The sequence below is a fragment of the Psammomys obesus genome, unplaced genomic scaffold, assembly GCF_907164565.1.
Source record: "Psammomys obesus unplaced genomic scaffold, mPsaObe1.curated_primary_1811, whole genome shotgun sequence".
Taxonomy (NCBI): Eukaryota; Metazoa; Chordata; class Mammalia; order Rodentia; family Muridae; genus Psammomys; species Psammomys obesus.
In genome coordinates, this window is record NW_026592118.1 from 154550 (window position 1) to 178721 (window position 24172).

A 24172-nucleotide genomic window follows, 5' to 3' on the forward strand; every position below is an offset into this window, starting at 1 on the left:
AGTATAGTATAGTATAGTATAGTATAGTATAGTATAGTATAGTATAGTATAGTATACGTTGTAGTGGAGGCCTTGGTGATTTCACAGATGTTATTCTCAGACTCATTGTGTATACAGTGAAGAAGCACAGTGTTTATTTTGTTTTCAGTCATGGATTAAAGTAGAATATAGAAGTAGGAGAGTTGAATATGAAGGGATAATGTAGCCCACCCTCCATTTTCCTGATGACATGCTGTTCAAGATACAGAGAGAGATGTGAATGTGTATTTTACATATCAATACCCTAGGAGCCTTAATCTTTCACTCAAGTTCGGCATCATTTTGTATTCATGTATGACTCTTATTCGTTTTATTGTAGTTTTTCTTTATTTATATTTAAGTTTTGCATGTTTATAAATTGTATGATAAGCATATTCATCAGACCAAATTCTGGCTCTATAGACATCCATATTGGTGATTTTTCCAAAAGCAATTACATGAAATATTTCAATAGCATGTTCACAGAGCCTAACAACTTCAGACTAGGGTAACTTGCAATTGCCAGCCTTCACTGACTAGTTCTTCATTCAGCAAGAGGATCATTAAGATTAATAAACAGAGGAATCAACTTACTGTATTCAAACTTTTAGTGAGAACAGCATAGGGAAAGCAGCTGGATGCAGCCCACTAGAGACTTTTTGCCTGCCACTAGTCTAAGAGCCAAGAGTCAGTCTCCTCTCAGAGACCCCTGCTTACAAGCAAAATTGTTCCCCATCATTTACATTATATGCTGTCAAATGATCCCAAGCACTCTAACATTTGGATCTGGAAACAACCTAGATATCCCTCAATGGAGAAATGGATACAGAAATTGTGGTATATCTACAAAACAGAATACTACTCAGCTATTAAAAACAAGGAAATCATAAAATTTGCAGACAAGTGGATGGAACAGCGGGTGAGGTAGTGAGGTAACCCAGAAACAGAAAGACAGGTATGGTATTCATATTATTCACTAATAAGCGGATATTAGCCATATAATATAGATAGCCATCTACAGACCTAAAGAAGCTAAACACTGAAGAGGACCCTAGGGAGGATGCTTAAATCTCATTCAAAATGGCAAACAGGATAGATACCAGAAGTTGTGGAAGAGAGAAACAGGACGGGAGTCTACTGTAGAGGGTCCTCTGAAAGGATCTTATTCTTTTAACTTTGAACTTTGTGCTCTATCAGAAAGTAAAATACAAATTATCACTTAGAACATTAAAACTGGGTTTTAATGTTCACTGGGTTTCATCTGGATTCATCACTCTTGGATAGAGAAAGTACATATAGGACACATGTCCTTTGTGTCTAGTGCTGTCCCGGTATCAGCACTGATGCCTCTCTAATCACCCAAACCAGAACCACTGTGGTAAGCACGTTGCAAAATTAGATTCACACTTTTATCTGTGCAGTTCACCTTGAATGCCCTATAGCATCTGAGTACTGCCAGAGAGGAATGTATTACAATCACTCACATTTCTCTTTTTTAACAGCAATGAACCTTTTATCAGTGGAATGTTTGGCCTCACTTTGGCTACCCACAGTAAATCAAAAGATCTTACTAAATTTTATTTCAAACCTTTATTTTTCCAGAGAAACATTTACTGCCTGTTTTCATAGTTAATAGTCTCACTCTACTTCTTTCTTTTATGTATTTACCAGAAAGTTAAGAAACAAAAGGAGCATGTAGTTGGAGCTAAAAATTACAACTCCCCAGTGCTCTGAATGCAGCTGTTAATTAACTTTCCAACACTTGATTTTGTGGAGGAGAGAGGATTACAACTATATCAGCTCTAGTGTTTCATACTAAGTACACATAATGAGTTCCCCAAGCACCCCGTGCTCATAACATGGCTTACACCGTAGTGATGTAACTCAAAGCTTTCACACATTTGCCTTCAGTCAGTCCTCCAGATATAAGGGTTTCATATCTGCATATTTAATCAACCACAAGTCAGAAGTATATGAAGAAATGTTATGTTCATTCTGTACATGTATATTTTTTCTTCATATTATTTCATAAACAATATAGTATTAACAGACATTTGTATAATTCTTATATTGCTTTAGAATCATGAATAATCTAGAGCTGTTTTAATATGTATAGAAAGATATTTGTAGGTATTTACTGTGTAACTTGATATAAAGAACTTGAACATCTGAAGATTTGGCTACCTATAAAGAGTTCTGGACCCCAAAGATGTTTATGTTCAGTTACTGTACTGGCTAGTTTCCATCAGCTTGACACAAGCTAGAATCTTCAGAAGGAGCTTCAACTGAGAAAATGCCTCTATGAGATCTGGCTGTAGGCAAGCTTTTCTTAATTAGTGATGTAGGGGGGGAGGGACCAGCCCATTGTGGGTGGCGCCATCCCTGGGCTTGTGGTCCTGGACTGTGTAAGAAACTAGGCTGAGGATGTCATGAGGAACACGCCAGTAAGCAGCACTCCTCCATGGCCTCTGCATCAGTTCCTGCCTCCAGGTTCCTGCCTTATTTGAGTTCCTATCCTGACTGTCTTTGGTGATGAACTGTGATAGGGAAGCATAAGATGAATAAATTCTTTCCTCCCAAACCCTAAGGTAGTTACCAACTATAATAGAGACAAAGTTGGGGTTTTTCAGGGATCTTCTTACAGCCAGGGCACAGTGACACCAGCCAGTCAGGCTTCCTCACCTTGACTTGAGCACATACTTCCAGCACATGCTTCCAGCTTTCTCAGAGCTAGCTGCCTTGTTTTCAGCTTCTGGAGTTTGTACTGGATGCCTGTACCTCTGCAGGGTACTCTGTCATCCTTTCATTCTCCTGTACTTTATTGCACTCTGAAGATTCAGGATATTTCAGCAGCATGTCTCTCCAGAGGAATTGTGCCCTCTGAGTGTAAAAGCACATGTTTCTCTTGCTTGATGCCAAATTTAGGTGTTTTTCTGCCTTGAGAAATGTTCTGTTCCTGACAGACAGTAATGCAGCGAATAATGGAGGCAGAAGTGAATGATGGGGGTAGAAGGGGTTGAGATGTGCCAGATGGTGGGCTTTTCTCTTTTGCACTCACGTGTGGATATTTGTCTTTCAGGAGTGCAGCAAATGGGGCCGCCATATTACACTGACCCTGGAGGACCCGGGATGAATCCTGTTGGCAATACTATGGCAATGGCGTTCCAGGTCCAGCCCAGTTCATCCCATGGAGGCACAACTTACCCACCCCCTCCTTCCTACTGCAACACACCCCCACCCCCCTACGAACAGGTGGTGAAGGACAAGTAGCAAGATGCTACATGGAAGGCAAAGGGGCTGGACAGGCCCTTTTGTGTGTCCTCCCCATCTCTAAGGGCAAACTGCTCTTTGATATTTTCAAAGCAAGCCTAGTTCTCTTTCAAGTTTTTTGTGGAGGACATTTGAATCCACACTGTCTCCTCTGTTGCTTCTGTTTCTGATGTAGTCTGTGCTCTCTGAGAGAGTGTGGCAGCAGTTCCCCAGGGTTGACATTCCTAGGGAGGTCAAGGTAGACCCTTGGGAGAGAGGCTAGAGGAAAAGAAGGTATAGCCTATGTGTCAGGAGGCAGATAGAACAGTAAGGTCGAGATAAGACTCCTATGATGTAGCAGTTGGCAAAGAAGTTCCAAGTGCCACTATTTACTGTCCCAGCCCATTATCCTAATTGAAGCTGTGGAGATGTGCTAGGGAGGCCTGTTGACACTGTTCGGTCTCCACTCACCTTTTGAAAACAGGCTTTCCTCTGCAGGAACAGGAAAGACCCAGGTACATGTTGCTTTCACTGCAAGATGAGGGTCAGATCCCAGCTGGACATCTGCAGTTAACTAAAGACGATTAAAGAAGGGAAAGTCTTTAAGTTAGGGGGAATAACTCCCTACTATCTCCAAATGGAAACATCATATTTTATGAATCATGATTTGGCTTCAGATGTGCATTTGTTGTCCTTTGAGATCAGATGGAGAGTGTGAACCCTTCAGGTCACTGATCAGAGGGCTCTAACCCCCTTCTCTTAGCTGCTTCTGGTGATGGGTTTCATGGCCACTTGTGAGCAGAGGCACACATTAGGCTAGGTAGTTACAGTGACCCTTGATGTGGGAGAGAACAGCCAAAGCAGCCCAGGAAAGCAAGAACAGCATTGCTGAATAAGAACTAGGGTTGTATGTGATCCAAGCAGAGATGTGCCCAGCTCTGAAGAGGGGATGTTTGTGGATAGAAAAGTGGAAACCTGCTTAGTTGCACAGACCACATAATGAAAAGTAGAGAAGGAAAATGTAGTTAGAGATGCTGTTTCCCAGGTGAGGATCAAAACTCACCAATAGATTTATAAGTAGTGGAGGGAGTTTTTAACAGTGAGGAGTTTTGTTCCCTTGTGTAGTCAGTCATGTTAATGTGTATTTAAACCCAGATTGAAACCTTGTGTAGTAAGAGCAAGGTGGTATTGCTAAGGTGTTTAGAGTATTTATATGTAGTATGATGGGAAGTGGGGCTGCAAGTAAAGGGAATGACAATTTAAATGAACTAGTCAGAGCCTTTTGATAAATTATTACTTGTTGAATTGGGCATTCAAACATCTCTTTTGAGTGGACATGGAGTGTTCTTTACCACCTATAAGATGGGAGAGGCATGGTGTCATTCTCCGTTGGGGTATTTATATGAAACGGGTTCAGGAATCAGGACAGTAGCTTCATGGGCTTAGTTTAAGAACAGAACGCATGGGGACTTGGTAGACAATTTTATAGGAAATTCCAGGGAAGGGATGAATATATTTTAAGACAGTTTGGGGACACAGATGCTACTGCCCTAGTGATTGAGCACTCTTGTGTCTCTGGCTTCCTGCCCCTGGGCCCAGTACACCTCCCCGTGCTTGGGCCCTTGTTTTAAATAAGAAAACAAAGCACAATATCTGCTGTTTACAGTCAAGACTACATGTCCAAACATTTCCTCTCTCTGTTCCTTTTTAAAATGAAGAAGCACAGAGCTGCCCCTGGGATTGCGCCAGGAAACAGCTGAATGAATCAAGGCACTTGATGTTTGTAACTAAATCTTATCTTTTTCATAGCAAATCCTTTTGAAAAAAACTGATAGGGTTCAGCAATTTTATATTCCAATGTCTGTAAAAGATAAATTTTGCCATTGAGCCTGCATTGGAATTCCTTCAGCTGTAAACACTAGCAATGCATATCGAAATTGCACTTCTGGGGGTGTTTCCCAGCATTCTTGCTTTCTTGTGTTTGGTGAGTAATGCTCACCCCTTCCAGCAGCTCCACTTATGTATACTAAGGTCTATGGAGCAGGTGTGTGGGGACAGATCTGAAGCAGACTTGTGCATGCTTTCTTGGCAACACTTGGCTCATGTTTCTTTGTTCTCTTTTGATAGGGTCCTGTTTCCTATGTATGAAAAAAAAATAAAAGTGGATTATTTGGTCATCTGCTGTGGTTTTTTTCCCCCCTGGGGAGTAGGAAGGGGGTGGAGATGAAGTTTTTATGAGAAATTATGCACAGTAGATGATGAATTCACATGGGAGGCACAGAAGGGTAGGTAGGCACTAACTTAGCAGGAAGCTAAATGTTTTCCAGGAATATATGATCTGGTCTCATGACATCTTTTGAAAAATCAGGATAGGAAAAAGTTGCCACAAGCAAGTTGAGAAGCAGAATTGTTTACCTCACAGGGAATGCTGGTGTTCTAGCAGGCATGTGGCTCTGTTCTTCTACAGTAAGTTGGCTGGCACTTTAAAGTGCTACTCTGGAGTTGGGAGTGGTGCTAGTTGGGTGTGGTCTCCACTGTTCGGGGATCTGAGGCCAAAGGACTCCATGAATTCAGGAGTTCAAGACAGGCTAGACATTAAAGCAGCTCTCTCATCTCTCAAATGTCCTATTCTGTGTGCTTGGAAATTGTGCTGTTTGGATATGACTGATTTAGCTACCACAGTTAAGCTACATTTTGGATGAATTAGTAAATGACAAAGTTTTATATTCTTAAGATACTTGTTTTACAAGTCTGGTCCCTTCTCTGTAGACCTACGTTAAGAGTGTTTATTTTAGGGTGATTGCCAGACCATGTTATCTTAATTGAATATTCTGAGAAGCATCATACATCATAATTCTGTGTTATCTTCTACTTTACAAATTTATAAATTGTATAATCCTCTGGGGGAAATGGGGAGAGTTAGAGGTATCAGACGCCTTTTTGCTCAAGACCAAATCTAAAGATAGGCCATTCCAGGGGCAGAGCTAAGAAAAACTCTGTTTTTCCCATCTCTTTATTCTTCAGTCTGTGACTGGGCCTTTTATTAAAGTGATTTATTCAGTTCTTATTACGAAATAGCTTATCTGATGGTACATCTGCAGAATTCATAGAAGTACATGATTTTCAAAGGTTTATTTATACAATTTACATAGTCATCTAATGCACACCTTCATCTGTGCTTTCCAAATTCCAATGAGCTTCAAAATATCCATAACAGCTGTGAAAACACAAAAAATGGCAAGAAAAAAAATATGGAGTAATCTCTGAAATAAAAGAAGGCTGGTAAGATTGACTGATGAGAACATAGATGAAATCAGAAGAGAACACACCCAGGGTGGCAAAGGAAAGAAGAGCCTGCAGGAGCGTTGGTGGGCTCCAACTGGAGAAACTCCAGGAACATGGGTAGAACAGAAGCTTGCTTCTTACTAAGAGTGGTAAGATTTTTGCATGGTTCTGGGAGGTGGGCTACTCAAATTTTTGCCTGATTTTAAGAAGTGACTTTAAGCTAATAAATGTTTCTATTAAAAATCTGTGTAGCTTAGGGCTTTCACAGCTTTCCCACAGTCTCTAGACCACTGCTATACTTTGAATCTAAAATATATGTCCCCCAATGCCCATGTGTTCTGGGTCCAAACCTGGTTTGAATTATGAGGTGGTAAAAACTTAAAGATGGAGGACCTAGTTGGAGGTCGTGTGATTGTTAAGGACACATTTTTTTGTGGTAGATATTGGGACTTCCAATTCAGCTTCCAATGATGAAATTTATACTATATATACCATGGCTATGAAATGAATGGTTCTGCTCCATCACATGCCTTTCTATGATTTAGTGCCTCATCACAGGCCCAAAGCCACAACCAACCCATGATCATGAGATGAAACCTGGATGATGATGAAACCGAGGCCAAAATAAACTGGGTTTTCTTTGCTATTGTTACAGTAGTGTAAAGCTGACTAGCACAGTTGCCATCCAAACGAATGGGGAGATGCTGTGCAAAGTGGAACCTCATGGACCTGGAGAGAGTAACCCCAATCTCTTATATTTTTTGTTGTGTGCCTAGACTTTAACAGCTGAGCCATCTCTGCAGCCTATACTCTCTTCCCTTATCACTGTCCTGCAAATGTTTTTCCTGACACCAGAGAAGATAGAGTTATGCTACCTGCCTCCTCCCTCCACTCTACCCACATAATTGTGGCTCTGAATATTGTTTGTTTTTTTTGAAGGGTTTGTGTTTTGTTTGGGGGGGGGTTGGTTGGTTGGTTGGTTGGTTGGAGACAGGCTTTCTCTGGGTAGCAGCAGCACTGGCTCTCCTGGAACTCACTTTGTAGACTAGGCTGTTCTTGAACTCACAGAGATCCACCTAAAGCAGGAATCTTTATTCTGAACTTTCTGTCACTTAGAAAAAAAAAGACCCCTCTCACCAGTATTACCTGCAGCCCTCTGTCCACATGGTGGCCAATACTTGGAAAGCCCTCTGTGGTGCTCTGGGGCATGGTAGAATATGCGTGAGGCAGCTGTTGTCTTCTAGTTCCTCTCGCCACTGCCCAGTTTTTTCTCCCAGATCATAGCACACCACACAGTTTTCTCCACTATTATCTCTACCACACTGTAATGATGCTAGATCAGAGGTCTTCTTCAATGGGAGGAAGTAGAGGTACCAGGAGTTCCAGTGATCTGAGCCTACCATATTACCAAGTGGTCATGCTGGGCCAGCACCTCAAAGCAAGCAGGCAAACTCTTTCTCTGTGCATGTGCGTGTGTCTGTCTGTCTGTCTGGTCATTTACATTGACACCCCAGCTGCCACCCTCAGCAGCTCTCACCATTCTTACCATTATCCACATGTTTGGCAACACTTGGATAGCCCAGCCTTAAAGATTCCTGTGTATTTTCTTCAGTACTCCTGACTTTACTATATTTAACCCTGACACCCTTTAAAGCTTTTGAACACTTGTCATTCATTGCAATACTGTGGTTGTTCCCATTCTCTGGCTTCTTTTTATGAACATCTACACTTCAGAATAAAATATGAGAAATAAGTTGCTACATTAAAGTACTCATTTTGGGACTTTTGACATATTCAGAAATAGTGTACTTATACACAATTACATGTGGAAACCATTGAAGCCATAATAATATAACATTGTGAGAAATAACTTTGAATGAATTAAGAGAATTGTAATTATGGGGTATAATGATTTAGTCTACATGATTGCCAATGAGAGAGGTGAAGAAACCCCCCCCTTTTTTTGTTCCATTGTTACATGGATCTCTCAAAACTTACAGGCACCATCTTCTTGCAAAAGCTTGTCAAACGAAGATTGTCAAGATGAAGCTATCACAGAAAAGGTGTCATGTTTTACATCTAAAATGTTTTACGGAGGCCATATGTTATGGATGGATTCAAGGAGCAATTAGATCCTGGGGGCTCCAACCTTATCAATGGATTTCCTCTTGATGGGTTTATAATTAATGACTACTGGATGGTGGTAAAAACTATGCGTGGCAGCACCTAGTGGGAGTATCTTGTCATTCTCCCCCTCCACTCCCTGGCTGCCAGCTTTGCTCTGTAACATGCTCCTGATTATTTATGACATCTTCCTCACCGTAGGCTGATAGCAATGGGATCTGCCAACCACACACTAAAACTTCTGAAGCTAATGAACTGAAGCTAATGAACTTTTTTTCTCTTAAATTGTTTGAGTATTTTGCATAGTGATAGAAAAGTGGCTAACCTATAAGTATTAAAGAGAGAATATGAAATGTAGCATTACCTGTATAAAATACATACATATAAGACATATAGTATTAAGCACACATTATGAGTAAATAGTTCTCCAGAGTGTCCACTTCTGAACATAAGCTCCAGGCAACTCTCCTCTCGAATCACTGTCACTTCATTTCAGGTGGAAGCATCAATGTCCCAGGGTCAGCCCGAGAGCATCCACTCCTTGTTTTTGAAGACATGCAGATGCCACAAAATCTTTATTAAAGCCAACCTCAGACCCAAGCAATATCACAGTCCTCACCATATTCTTTAAGCCTTTCTGATTGTGGTGGTTTGAATGAGAATGGTCCCTATAGGCTTGAATGTTTGGCACCCAGTTGGTAGAACTGTTTGGGAAGTATTAGGTGTGGCCTTGTTAGAAGAGGTGTGTCTCTAGCAGTAGGCTTTGAAGTGTCAAAAGCCCACATTCCCAGTTAGCTCTCTTTCTTGTGTCTGGATCAGGATGTAAGTTCTCACCTACTACTTGAGTACTATGCCTGCCTGCTTGCTCTCATGCTCCCAGCCATGATGGTCATGGACTCTAAAGTCTTAGAACCATGAGCCCCAAATTAAATGTTTTCTTTTATCCTTGGCTGATCTGTCACAGCAATAGAACAGTAACTAAGACACTCATAAACAACTCAGTTAAAGCAGCACTATATACTACCTGCTATATACTATATATGCTATATACCTGATATATACTACCATTCTTAAATGCTTCCTTATTTGAGTCATAAGGAAGAACTATTTGGCTACTTGGTATATCTAATCCCTCTCTTCTTACCCCATTCTTGCCTTTTAAATAATCAGGAAAAGCCACATATTTTAACTTCTCAGTCTTCTTTATGGTAAATGAAGGTAATATGATAAATTCTGGTTATTGAAACATTGATGGAACTCTACTCTAAGGGCTTTGAGAAACATTTGTCTTTCTCATAAGTAGGACTGAAATTGTTGGTATTGCCACATGCCTATTCTCATCATTTCATCATCTCATCAGATGCTAGACTGTAACCAAGAGATAAAGACCAAGATTCATAGGACTGCCCACTTTCACACTGTTGACCTGAAACAGAAATGAGAAAATATGAAGGCTCCATAAGTCATCACCACAAAACTGTCTTTAATTGACAAAACCAAAGAACACCAAATTTTTGTGGACATTAACTTGTCATTCCAGATTTCAAAATGATATTCTGGGTGTATATACGTTAAACTTTTCAACACATTTAGAAGACAGTTGTTAACATAAAACAAGCTCAAGAAACAAAAGATGCTCCTAAATTTGATTTCAAACATTTATAACTCTTAAATGGCCATATGTGAACCCTCAGTCCTCCTTCACTCATGGCATGGGGCTGCAGCCTTTGTAGCATGGCAGCTACATGTTGAAGATTCAAAGAAGGATCCGTTGATACATAGTGATAGGTCGGAAGGCATCAACCCACCTCTCTTAAAAGGGAAATCTGTAAACAAAATGTTCTCCATTTATTCTTTGGGTGTTTTATTTTTTCCTCAGCATGTTCATCAGAAAGATACTATTATATGTCAAACATGTATGAGTAAACATACTGGAGAGACACACCCTGCTACTGCTGCTCTGAAGGCCCTTGGCCAATAGCGGGGCCCTACAAACTCCACCATTTTGCAGAAAATGGCTTATAAGACAGCCCCAGAAGCTTCTTTCAAGAAAGTAAACAAGCAAGATCTCAAAGATAAGCTCTGCTGTATTATTTTTTACGATACGGGTAAGAGGATGAAAAAGATATTGTTTGAATGAGACTAGACAATACATGGGGTATTCTGCAGAACAGTTTCCCCTAGCCTATTTGTGATGGTTTGCCCTGCCTTCAAGTAGTGGGTATTGGACAGCCCTGAGAAGCCCATTATCCAGTTCAGGAGGTGAGTTAAAGATGATCTTGAGAATTATACACACAGTAGTAATCAGCCCAAGGCGAAAGAGAAGGGTCATGACATATAACCAAGAGTAACTGCAATGAAGAGACCTAGGAGGCATCATCTGGAAACTGAAGGCCAGTTGTTTCGGGTACCAGCCCCATAAGCAAGGTTCCACACTCAAAATGGTACAGGCATGAAGAAGCCTTCTCTTTGAGACTGTCACCACTGTTCCAACTTTATAAAAGAAGTAGAAACTAGGGCTAACACTTAAGAAGTACTGAAGTCCAGACTATTATACAATCCTGCTTTCATTTATAACATGTTACCTCCAAAACAAAACATGCTTAGGAAATCTAGCCCACTTGTGCCACAAACAACAACCAAACTCTGAAATTTATGTAACAGCATTACAGTATGTGAATCAAACTTAATGCCCTTAAAATAATTTTAAAATTTATTATATCCTTATATGTATAAATTCAGCCTAGAATCTATCACCCCAAGCTGGATGAAAAATAAGTAATGTATTAATTTAAAATTCATATTTTTAACAATTTGCCAAAATGTGAATTAAACTTTTAAAGGGATATGGATGGATCCACTTGGCATTGTAACTACTCTGCTTTATATAGTAATAAGCTATTCCAGTAGCAGTAAGATAGAGTCTGTTTTCATAATATGTATCTGGGTAAACGTCTGAAATTTCCTAACATTTAGTCATTATTTGTATTGACCACAAGATACAAAGAGGGAAGCAGTATCAACTATGTCTTCCTGAGCTCTGAAATGCATGCTGACTTGCCCATTTTTCTTCTGGTTTGGGAAGCTTTTTGGAAAAGTGCCCATGGAAAAATGCTAACACAGTATTCTCACAAGATATCTACATTTGCTAGCTGATGTTTAAGACAGACATCACACAGCTGCTTCTTTGTTGATAGAGATGACACCTATTTTATATATACTATATACAAAATGTGTGGCTGGCGCCTTAAACACTCACACATGCTCAGCAAAGAGTTTGTATGACGAGTGTGGCTTTTCTAGTTAATCAATTTACACCTATAGACAAGCACCAAGAAACATGCACACTACGAGGAGCCTAGAGATGAAGAATTCATATTTCACACCCTTAAGGGAAACACTGTCAAAGAATGCTAATGACATGGTTTCTATCACTCATGCTCTAACTTGGGGGTCTTTGCAACAAAAGGGGCTAGTGAAGGTTTCTGCCCTTCTTTCTTCCTCTTTTGGGATTTACAGTAGGTTATCTATCAGGCACTAATCAGTCAGGTGGCTTTTGGTCCAACGGGTATGTTAGTTGTCTTTTTGCACCTTTTTAAGCCTTCTGCAAAAAGCCAAGTTCAAATGCTGGAAACCGTGACATCTCTGGTACCAAGATGTCAGAGAGAAAGTGAACAGCACCAGCCATACCTGCAAAGCAAAATGTGCATCATTTAGAAACGCACAGGTTAGGAGATAAAACAAAGTGACATTTAATCCCTTTCTCTGCTAGGGACTGTAATAAGGAAAAATACCATCATCAATTAAAAGTGACATTGTTAAAAACAATGCCCAACAGAAAAGTATACTATTTTTTTCTTTACTATTGAGCGAGCATGTATATGCCTCTGTGTGTGTGTGTGTGTGTGTGTGTGTGTGTGTGTGTGTGTGTGTGTGTATGTGTATGTATGTAAATTCAGGTATATGCATGCCACAGTTTGAGTACAGACGTCAGCAGACCACTACAAGTATCAGTCCTTGCCTTTCTCTTTGTTTGAGACCGGGTCTCCATTGTTTTCTATTGCATACATACAATACAGCTGATTAGCAACTTTTTGAGGTTCCTCCTGTCTCACCTCCCAATTCCTCTTTAAAATGCTGAGATTATACACTTGAGCTATACATCTACACATCTGGGTTCTGGGAATTCAAATTCAGATTCTCTTGTATGATGAGCAAATTTACCTACTGAGGTATCTCCTCAACTCTATACTTTTGGATTCTTTCTTTTCTTGCATTTGAAATGTTAAGATGATACTGCAGTATCTATGGATGTAAATCTCATCTCGGCTCAGTGTCACAGTGCTTATCTAACTGGTGTGAGGGCTTGAGTACCATGTTGTTGGTGATAAAAATAGTGTTGGGCTAAATAATATCATTTAGTAGCCCTATAATTGTTACAGTGGTATTATTCAACCTGCTATCTTTATCAATAAGACATAGATACCTGTTATATTTTATAATTGCCTTATAACACCTTGGACTGGGCAGATAATTCCACCTACACTATTTCAATAACCTCCCAGCCCAAATCCTACACCATCTGTCTTAACCATTTCTATCTGGGCTACCTTCCATCCTAATCTTATAAATAGGTGCTTATATTTTTTATCTTGCTATTTCTTTTCATGCCATTCCTGGAGTCCTTTCTCCTGGCCCATGTGTTTGTTTGTTTGTTTGTTTTCACAGTAATACATCGTGATGTCCTCCTTTCTCTTCTCTTCCTGTCCCTCTGTTTCCTGTGATTCTCTGGAAACCAAAGCCTGGGAACTTTAGCCACGCCTATCCCATTCTTCCCAGCCCAAGTTTTGGGCCTTTTAACCAACCCATCAAAAATAATGTCTTAGGCAGGTTTACATAACAAGGATATGTGTATCCAGGAAGTACCCAGATCTTGAGGGCCAGTAATTAGCATCAAAATACAAGCATCACACCAACCCCCAACAGTACCATAATCAGCATATATGATTAAATAAGCAACTAAAAGCCTCTGGGGAATTTAATAAGAACAGTGCCAACTGTATGTCAATAAATGAAACTTTCCTTTCAAGAGCTTTTATAGTCTTCATCCAATTTTATATCTTCTTTACCTTCTAAGAAAGTAATTTTCAAATAAGTGTAATTTTTTGTGTCACCCCTTCCCCAAAGTAGGGCACTGATTAAAAAGCAGTTTTTTTTTAAACTGACTGACAAGAAAACCGTATGGGTGATAGCTTCTTGTCCTCCTGTGTCTCCCCCTCACAGCTTCAGTTTGCCTAGTTTTCTTCTGCCACAAAATTCACACACAAATACACAAATCCTAAGTGTTCTTTTTTGAATTTTGACAACTATACAACATGTATAAAACAAACTTTATCACACTCTGGAACTATAACCCCAGAGTGGTTCCATGTGTCCTTGCCTCTACTCCATCATTAGGATAACTGCCATAGATGAGTTTTGTCTCTTTCAGAACTTGACCAGGATGGAACCCTTACACAGCCACAGGGGTCTGGGTTCTTCTCTTAGTTACGTTCCTGCAGTTAGTCATCTGCCCTTCTTGCTGAGTACTGTGTAGGAAGCTGTTTCTTTATTTTGCTACTGAAGAAAATTTGAGTTAGTCCAAGCTTTCCCTACAAGTTTTTATTTGATGAAAGGGTTGCAGAAACTTATTTTAAAGAATTAAAAAAAAAAATCATGAACCTATTAGAACTCATTAGAAACAGAAAGTGACCCTTATTGCCTTTGAGAGGACCCTAGAGAAGCCTTAGAAGAGCCCATTCTGGGTTTCATAGGCAGGTGCCTATCCCATAGAATGCTGCCTTTGGCAGAGGGATGCTCCAGGAGGACACAGGTAAAGCCCAGTCCTCCCTTTCAGTAGGAGCTCTGTTGAACTCCTACATTAGCATTTGGTTAGAAGTTATTGCCACTTCTATCTGCTATGCATTGGTGAGGCAAAGGGCAAACATGACCTGCTGACTTCTAGCCATAGGGAGCCATTAGGTTCAAAAGTGGAATTTTGACCCAATGGGTATTTAAACTTGCTATTTTAAACTTGAATGTATAAAGCCTCTGTGGCCTCCACTTTAGAGGTTAGATGTTAACTCCTGTTATCTGATATAAATTCATCTCATATTTATTATTTTCTGCATCAGGGCCTCAATACAGAGTCCAGGGCAGATTCATATTCATATTCTAATGCTTTAGCCAACAGGGTGATGAGATCACAGGCAAGGACCACCATGTCTGCCACATTTGAGGGGGGAGGAATGGATGGAATTTACTTTTTAAATTTAAATTTCTTTTTTATAATTTATTCACTTTATATCCTAATTGTGGCCCCCTCCCTGACTTCCTCCTGGTCCACCCTCGCCTCCTTCCTTCCCCCTCCCCCTTCCCTAGTCCTCAGAAAGGGGAAGGTCCTCCTCTCCTACCATCTGATCCCAGCCTTTTAAGTGTCATTAGGACTGCCTGCATCCTCTTCCTTTGTGGTCTGGCAAGACCACCTGACCAGGAGGAAGCAATCAAAGAGCAGGCACCAGAGTCCATGTCCAAGACAGCACCTGCTCCCTGGACCCACATGAAAACTGAGTCGCCTATCCTGCCACATAGTTTTATAACATGAACAACTAAAGGTTTTATGCTGAGAAATAATTTTTCCTTATGACTTCAACTGATACAGACAAGGCACTGATAAAAATCTCCTGCCTATCTACCTGATATGAAATGAATCAATTATTTATTGCTTCTGAAGTTTATTTTGGGACATAGTTAAAAACGTGATGATAAAGTTATTATCAATTCATCCTAACAATATGAAGCTTTTGCACTGTGGTTATAAGTTAGCAAATGTGCACACGCACAAACACACACAACAGACACACACAAAATATCTGAGAGTCCAAGTGTGCTGGTGCATGTTTTTAATTTCAGTACACAGGAGGCAGAGGCAGGCAGATCTCTGTGAGTTTGAGGCCAGCCTAATCTACATAGCAAGGTGTGGGACAGCCAGGATTATATAAAGGGACCATATCTCTAAAAATCAAATAAATAAAAAACAAGAACAATCTCTCTTCTCTCTCTCTTTTTCTCTCTCTGTCTCTTTCTCTCTAGGACTTCAATTACAATTATAACAGTATATTAATAATATTATATCCTTATATATTATATTTATTAACCTGGGCAGACTTAACTATAGTTGATTTTACCAACGGCCTTGTATTGGCATCAGTAAAAGTACTGAACTGTTTTCAAAATTCACTCTTATTTTTCTAATTATTAACATACAATTACTACTTTCCATTAATGTTAGTTGCTAGTAATTCTTTATATAATTTAAAGAATTAAGTATATTTAAATAACTACTTAAGTCTCCTATGAACTGTATATTACACACATAACATATATAATATATATAACATTACAGAGGAAGTACCAGAAGAGTAAACTTAACATCTCTCCCCATCCACTAAGCCTTACAGGCTTTGTCTGCATATATATTTCATGGAAGTTCTAAAATTTTTGGTGACACTTGCAGGAGCAAAATATACCAAGATAAAAAAAGGCTTGCTATCATTTTATTATAGTTCTGAAGTTTTCCTCAAGCAACCTCAAATGTACTAGTCCTCAGAACAGTGGAACCAATTTCACTATCCCAAATACTTAAATGTACAGTTTTATTTTATTTTTTATACTCCTACCTTCAAAGAGAGAATAGGGTCTGTCAGGAATACGGCACCCATGTGCTCCATAATCTAAACACCACTCTGCAAACTGAAAAGAAAGACATATATTTTTAAGGATAGAATTTAAGAGGCAATGAATAGGATACTTTAATGAATTTGTAAGAATTGAAGAAGGGTCTTCCTAGCTTCTTTAGGAGTATAGATTTTAGTATATTTAATATCCTATATTACATGTCTAATAAGCACTTATGAGTGAGTATATACCATGTATGTCTTTTTGTTTCCGGGTTACCACACTCAAGATGATCTTTTCTAGTTCCCATCATTTGCTCGCAAAATTCATGATTTTCTTGTTTTTAATAGCTGAGTAGTATTCCATTGTGTAAATGTACTACAATTTAAGTATCCATTCCTCCATTGAGGGACATCTAGGTTGTTTCCAGCTTCTGGCTATTACGAATAGAGCTGCTACGAACATGGTTGCGCAAAAGTCCTTGTTGTATACTTGAACATCTTTTGGATATATGCCTAGGAGTGGTATAGTGGGATCTTGAGCACTATTCCTAATTTTCTGAGAAAGCCAGATTGATTTCCAAAGTGGTTGTACAAGTTTACATTCCCACCAGCAGTGGAGGAGGTTCCCCTTTCTCCACATCTTCTCCAGCATGTGTTGTCACTTGAGTTTTTGACCCCACTGAGGGGTCGTTTTGATTTGCATCTCCTTGATAACTAAGGATGCTGAACATTTCTTTAAGTGTTTCTCTGCCATTCTATATTTCTCTATTGAGAATTCTGTTTTTAGCTCTGTCTCCCATTTTTAATTGGATTATTTGATTTGCTGGTGTTTAACTTCTTAAGTTCTTTACATACTCTGGATATTAGCCCTCTGTCAGATATAAGGTTGGTGAAGATCCTTTCCCAATCTGTAGGCTATTGTTTTGTTCTAACGACAGTGTCCTTTGCTTTACAGAAGCTTTTCAGTTTCATGAGGTCCCATTTATTGATTGTTGCTCTTAGAGCCTGTGCTGTTGGTGTTCTGTTCAGGAAGTTGCCTCCTGCTACCATAAAACTCTGTAGGGACACCTGGTGAAGAAATACACAATAACTCAACAGAAGCTTGTTACTTCCAAGCACCTGCTCCATCTGAATAAAAATCCCTGTCTCTGAACTCGCCCTCACACTTGGGCACTGTCTCCCCCTGGCCTAGGTTACTTAATGGAGAACATCTTCAGCATGCTTCTTTGCCTTGGTGTTCCCACCGCTACAGTCTTACAAGCTGTTGCTGGAACAATTCTCCATTATGGAAATACCCCAGACCTTAGGTCTCTACTCTATGGGTTTTATATCCTAAGTAAGCGAATGGCTTCTGTTTTGCATCACAGACATTGCCTTGGTATGTGACTCATCACTTCTCTGCTAATAATTCAAAAACATCAATGTTGAAGAACTCAAGTTCTTCCTGATTCTTCCCCACCAGATACACTGTGATTTTTCTAAAGAGTCTTAACATGGACCCTCCATTTTCCACATCGGTGTTCGGTCTGGCTGATTATTAAAATTCATCTTTAGGTCCTGAAAATCACTCATAAGATGGGTTCTTTATTAATATGGTCGAGAGTGGGTCACAATGGTTCTCAGGTGTAATCAAGGTTGAGAAGTGCTCTGTACATGTCAGAATTCAAGTCTTAACACCTCCTCCTATAGCATCCCACAGAACTGAAGTACTCCCTCTCCAAGATACACTAAGATATTTCCTGACTCTGCACCTTAGTATCCACTGGCAGCCCTAAAAACCCTGAAGAATGTAACAGTTAAACTTAACACTGAAATGGCAGAATTGTTATGAAAATTCCAGGGGGAAGTACATTTTTGGTGAAGGAAATAGATAACAGTTTAGACTCCATTCCATTGAGAGGGAAGAGCATTGCTGTGTAGCATGGTATGTCTGAAAGTGGTATAAGGTGAGATGAGGAGGTAGAGAAACAGGCAAGGGGTCAAGGCATGCAGCACTACAGAAACTTGGAGAAAGGAGGGTAGGTTTGACACGCAGTTTAACTAGGAACAACTGTAAACAGTCTGAATGTTGTATCAATTAATTCTTGAAACATCCTTGGTGGATGGTCATTTTCTTCCCATTTTTTCAAATAAAGAAATGGAGGCTTGAAAAATAAATCTACTTTATGATAATAATAATTTTATATAAACCAGATGCAATGTCAAAGATCTGTTACCCTAGAACTTGGAAGGTGTAGCAGGAAGATCAGAATAGTCATCCTCCTCAATAGCAAAACCAAGGCCCATCTGTGTAAGCTCAAACATTTTCTCAAACAAAGAAAAAATGTTTATACAAAACGCTGTAATTATGACCGGGTAGTATGATTCCAGAACTTGTACTCTCTGGAGTAACCTCTATGTTTGGTACCTTCATCTCATAGACAGACACAAAGGGCCGAAGCTATGCCAGAAGAAACAAATAAAACTACTGGGAAGCAGAGGTTCAAAGAAGGAAGAGGAGTTGTGCTTATGGGCTCTGTTCTGGGAAGTGTAGAGCTTGGTGGATAGAATTGTCCTTACCTTACAAGCTCGATAGAGGTACTTCTTATCTTGGGTCAGGTGGTAAAGGGACAAAAAGGAATAACCATTTCCAGATGTTCCATGGCAGATTCCGTAGCCTTTCCGGAGCAGACCTCGCTGCCAAATAACATCACTGCACTCCATGGCCTCTTTCAAGTATTTTTCCTCCTTAAATACCTGGAGAGTATGAAAGCAAAACGGTGTCAGCAAAATGTTTTGAACAAGAGTCAGAAAAATCCTTTCCCACTGATTAGAAAAACATACAACATTATGAAAACTGATATGACATCAGGGTTAAACAAACACAAGAACCTCTGCAATAGGCAGATCCTGAACATCATTTTCCTTTAGAGTCTATCCCAGTGAGTCTCCCCTCCACACAGGCTGCTAACTGCCACATCTAGCCATGGTCCTACACCCATTGTCCAGGCCTACTCTGGCCACTTGTGCCTGTGTGGCAACAATCTCGAAGCTGCTGCCAGGACCTACTCTGCCTGCCCCCGAACTTACAGGCCCCTAGCATAATGCATAATGCATAGAACTTTGCCACCCAGCCAGATCTACACTACACTCTAGGCTTGGGCCAGGACACACATCCTGCACACTAGCCCAGTCTACCCTGTTCACCTGACTTCATTCTGAGTTATTTCCAACTTCAGGCCCGAACCCACTCCCGCATTCTCTCTGTACTCCTACTTGCCCTGTCCATACCAGACACAGAACTAACAAAAGAGGCCCAAAACCCAGATCTTGTTGCAAAAATCCAAACAATACGAAAGGTCATACCAGTATCTTCTCTCCAAAACCTACCAGTCCTGTAGTTATGTTTACCAAAGAAAACTACCTAAAAAAAAAGAAAAGAAAACTACCTAGTTGAACCACAGGACACAGAATTTAAAGAAACAATCATAGATTTCTTTTTTTGAAAACGTAAAGGAGCTATGTAAGAAGTGGGAAACAGCAAGAGCTGGAGAGGACAGGAACTCCACAAGGAGAGCAACAGAACAAGAAAATTTGAACACAGGGAACTTCCCAGAGACTCATACTCCAACCAAGGACTATTCATGGAGATAACCTAGAACCCCTGCACAGATGTAGCCCATGGCAGTTCAGTTTCCAAGTGGGTTACATAGTAATGGGAAGAGGGACTGTCTCTGACATAATCTGATTGGCCTGCTCTTTGATCACCTCCCCCTGAGGGGGGAGCAGCCTTACCAGGCCACAGAAGATGACAATGCAGCCACTTCTGATGAGAACTGATAGTCTAAGATCAGAAAGAAGGAGAGGAAGACCTCCCCTATCAGTGGACTTGGGGAGGGGCATGCATGCAGAAAGGGGAGGAAGTGTGGGATCGGGAAGGGAGGAGGGAGGGGCTTATGGGGGGTACAAAATGAATAAAGTATAATTAATAATAATAATAAAAATATTAAAAAAAGACACAAGAATAAAAACAAAATACTTGCAATAAAGACACACATCAAAAAGATTACCCATCATGAGCAAATTGGCTTTATCCTTGAAATCCAAGATGATTCAGCATATACAAGTCAGTAAATATAATAGACAACATAAATTGACTTAAACCATAAAAATCACATTATCATCTCAATAGATATAGGAAAGACTTCTGACAAAATTCAGCATGATTCCATGATAAAACTCCTAGATAACACAGGACTATCGGGAATATACCTCAATATAATAAAAGCTATATATGAGAAACTCACAGCCACCATCATCCTAAATGGAGAAAAGCTTGAGGCAATACCACTGACATCAGAAACAAGACAGGGATGTCTACCATCCCCATTCATTTTCAATACTGTGCTCCATACACTAGCTGGAACACATAAGAGTGAAATTAAAGGGATACAAATACAAAAACAAGTCAAAATATTCCTACTTGACAGGATATATACATTAGAGATTTCAAATTTCTTAAGAGAAAATTCCAAAAACAAACAAATTCAGCAATATGACAGGATTCAGAATCAACTTGCATATATCAATGGAATAAATTCTCTATAACCACAGAAATAATCAATGGGTAATATAAAATGTACTACATTGCTAAGAGAAGAGTGAACATATCAAAATCAATCACTGGTGAGTGTAAAGATGGATAAACAAAAAGTATCCAATATGAATTACAGAAAAGAAGAAGAAATTTGAAATAAAAATCCCAGAGACTTATAGTGTAAATAATGACTAAACATTTACAAAGTATGGTGAAGGATGTAAATTTATGAATTCACCAAGTTGAAGAGGACTACCAATTCAACCCTTCCTGGCAGATAAGGTACCATAGACTTGTGCTGCTAACTCCACCTATTCCTACAGTTTGTCATCTTGAAACCCCTCTCTAGGTAAGGACCCTAGGGACTCGACATCAACTTCTCCTGCTATCTGCATCACGCCTGAGGGCCTGGTGTCGTATACAAAGCCTCCACTCTCCAGGTACCCTCAAATCCTACATGGGCTCCCTGGGAACCACTTGCCCTACAGCTTCCCTCTGGCCCCTTCTCAGGGCTCCCTCTCCACATATGGACCCAAGACTCCTACTGCCAACTTCATGCTCCACTGCTCTCTGTGAAGTCCTGAGCAACTCCCACAGACTACTAAAGATTTCTACCTAAAGTTAAAAGATTTTCAACTAGAAGGTCTACTACTGGGCTTAGAAAGTTCAGCTAACCTGAACTAATAAGCTCAGACTACTTCTGATACCCAATTTGAGCATCAGCACCAAACTGTTTCCAGACTGAACCTAAACTTCATTCAGCTAAAGACAATCCAGCAAGTTGGGGGTCATTGGAAATGGAAATCCAAACAGAGTCAACAAAGGAGAGACACAATTTCCATGCTAAAAAAACATTTTCAACAGCCTAACTCTGGGTGTCTAGGTCCCATTTCAATACCACAAGCCACATGAAAAGCCAAAAGAATATATCATCACAAAAAAGTAGTACTTTCATAGTCATAGCCCCTAAAGAAAGCAACTCAGATGATATACAAAACAATGACTTAAAAACAGCAACAATGCACATGAACAAGGGACTCAAAGGAAGTATGAAAAAATACCAGAATAAAGACTGTGAAACAGTAAGAGGAGCAGTGAAAACAATGTAAGATATGAAAATATAACAAAGAGAATCTCTGAAGAAAACCTAAAATTAATAACTCAGAGGACAGCCCCTTCCATAGATTGGATCAAGTTGAAGACAGAATATCAGGTTTTGAAGGCAAAGTGGAGGAATTGGACCTCTGAGTTAAAGAAAATCCTAAATCCAATAGAAAAAAAGAAACAAAAAAAGCACAAAAACAAAAAATTTAACATAACATGAAGGAACTGAAACACTATTAAAACAAACAAACAACCAAAATGAACCTGCACATAATAAGTACAGAAGAAAGAGAAGAAATCCAGGCCAAAGGCATAGAAAATACTTTCCACAAAATTATACAGGAAAGCTTGCTCTTTTAATTAGGGTTTTATTGCTGTGAAGAAACAGCATGACCACAGCAACTCTTATAATGGAGAACATTTAGGGGTTGGCTTACAGTTTCAGAGGTTTAGTCTATTATTAATATGGCAGAAAGCATGGCAGTGTGCAGGCAGACATGATGCTGGAGGAGCTGAGAGTTCTCCACCTTGATCCACAGGCAGCAGCAGGAGACTGCAGGACTGGGCATAGCTTGAACATATATAATGCCTGCCTCCATAGTGACATACTTCCTCCAAGACCACACTCACGCCAACAAGGCCACACCTCCTAATAATGCCACTCCCTATGGCCAAGCATTCAAACACTTGAGTCTTTGGGGGCCAAACCTATTCAAACCACCACACTTCCCTAATCCAAAGAAAGAGATGATCATCAAGGTCAAAGAAGCATATGAAACACCAAAGAGACAGAACCAGAGAAGAAACTCCTCATGTCAAAACACTAAATTTAAAGAATAATGGATACTGAAAGCTGCAATAAAGATCAAGTTACATAAAACGACTGCCCTATCAAAATATCAGCTAATTTTTAAATGCCTTTTTTAAGAAGTGTTTTTGAGAATTTCATATGTGTGTGCAGTATTTACATCATTTCTCCCTCTTCTCACTCCTTCCATGTACCTCCCCATGCCTTCTCAAATTCATAGACTCTAAATAATTATTGTTTTACACACAAACACACACACATGTAATCTGTTCAGATCATTTAGTATTGCTCATAGATACGTATTTAGGGATGACTGCTTTGGACTGGATCCAAACTGAAATTTCCTCATTCAGGGCCTTGTGAGATTTCCTCATTTATGTTAGGAATGGTGAAATCTTTGTGACTTTGAACTAGAAAAGGGGTTGAATTCTGTTAGCAAGGCTTAACAGGCCATCCTACCAGAAGACTGAAAGGCTGTGAATTGTAGGCTCAAGCGGTCCCAAGAAGAAAGCAAGAACGTTAACAGCAACTGGGCTTGATGCATACTAGTACATCTCTTATTACCTGTCTGTCTGTTTATCTATCATCTAATCCATCCGTCTATAATCTATCATCCGTGTATCTATTATGTATATATATATATACATATATATGTATATATACATATATATGTATATATATATATAATAGGTACCTAGTATACATATGCATACATTATGCCTATATATACATCCCTATTCATCTATATGTATACATTAGGAAATGTGTATATATTTGTTTCCTACTTAGCTGGCCATTCATATGGCATTTTGGTAAAGAAGCTGCCTGTTTTCTGCCCTTATCTTAAAAACTTACCTGTGGCTGAATCTCTAAGTAATAGACAATTTGTGTCAGAGTCAATTGAAGACAGCATAATATTGACTCTGTGATATGATCATTATTAATAATCTGTTATGCAGCTGTACAGTGAACAAGAGTAAGTAGAGCAAAAAGAAATACAAATACATATGGTGGCATATGTTTGTAATCCCAGCACTCAAAGAGGCCTTGTCTACAAAGCAAGTCCAAGTCAGCCAAGGCTACAGAGAGAAACTCTATCTTGAAAAACAAAGAAAGAAACAGCACTAAATGTCAATGCAACACAGGGCAGGGAGTCTCTTTGTTAAGGCCTTGAGAGGGGAAGAGTCCATGAGACATATACTAGACTATCTATACACTAGTATAGAATTCTATCTATCTATCTATCTATCTATCTATCTATCTATCTATCTATCTATCTATCTATCTATC

The 24172-nt window shown here is 39.6% G+C and overlaps 2 protein-coding genes across 4 annotated transcripts in view; one reads left to right on the forward strand and one right to left on the reverse strand.

Annotated features, from left to right (window-relative positions):
• Vopp1 (VOPP1 WW domain binding protein) overlaps positions 1 to 5442 on the forward strand; it is a 72947-nt gene extending 67505 nt beyond the window's left edge. The window contains exon 5 of the mRNA XM_055612996.1: positions 3098 to 5442. Within this exon, the coding sequence (XP_055468971.1) occupies positions 3098 to 3288 (191 nt within the window). The 3' untranslated portion in view covers positions 3289 to 5442. The remainder of the gene's footprint in view (positions 1 to 3097) is intronic.
• A 4571-nt stretch (positions 5443 to 10013) lies between these two features.
• The window catches only part of Lancl2 (LanC like glutathione S-transferase 2), a 79700-nt gene continuing 65541 nt past the window's right edge, over positions 10014 to 24172 (reverse strand). The window contains exons 7-10 of one of the 3 annotated variants that reach the window (XM_055612955.1): positions 18954 to 19130; positions 16395 to 16467; positions 12268 to 12366; positions 10014 to 10102 (exon numbers count right to left, since the gene is read on the reverse strand). In XM_055612955.1, coding sequence (XP_055468930.1) covers positions 12272 to 12366; positions 16395 to 16467; positions 18954 to 19130 — 345 coding nt within the window. In that variant the 3' untranslated portion in view covers positions 10014 to 10102; positions 12268 to 12271. Of the gene's footprint in view, positions 10103 to 10139; positions 12367 to 16394; positions 16468 to 18953; positions 19131 to 24172 lie in introns of those variants that run through there. The other 2 variants (XM_055612954.1, XM_055612953.1) reach the window with 2 other exon arrangements.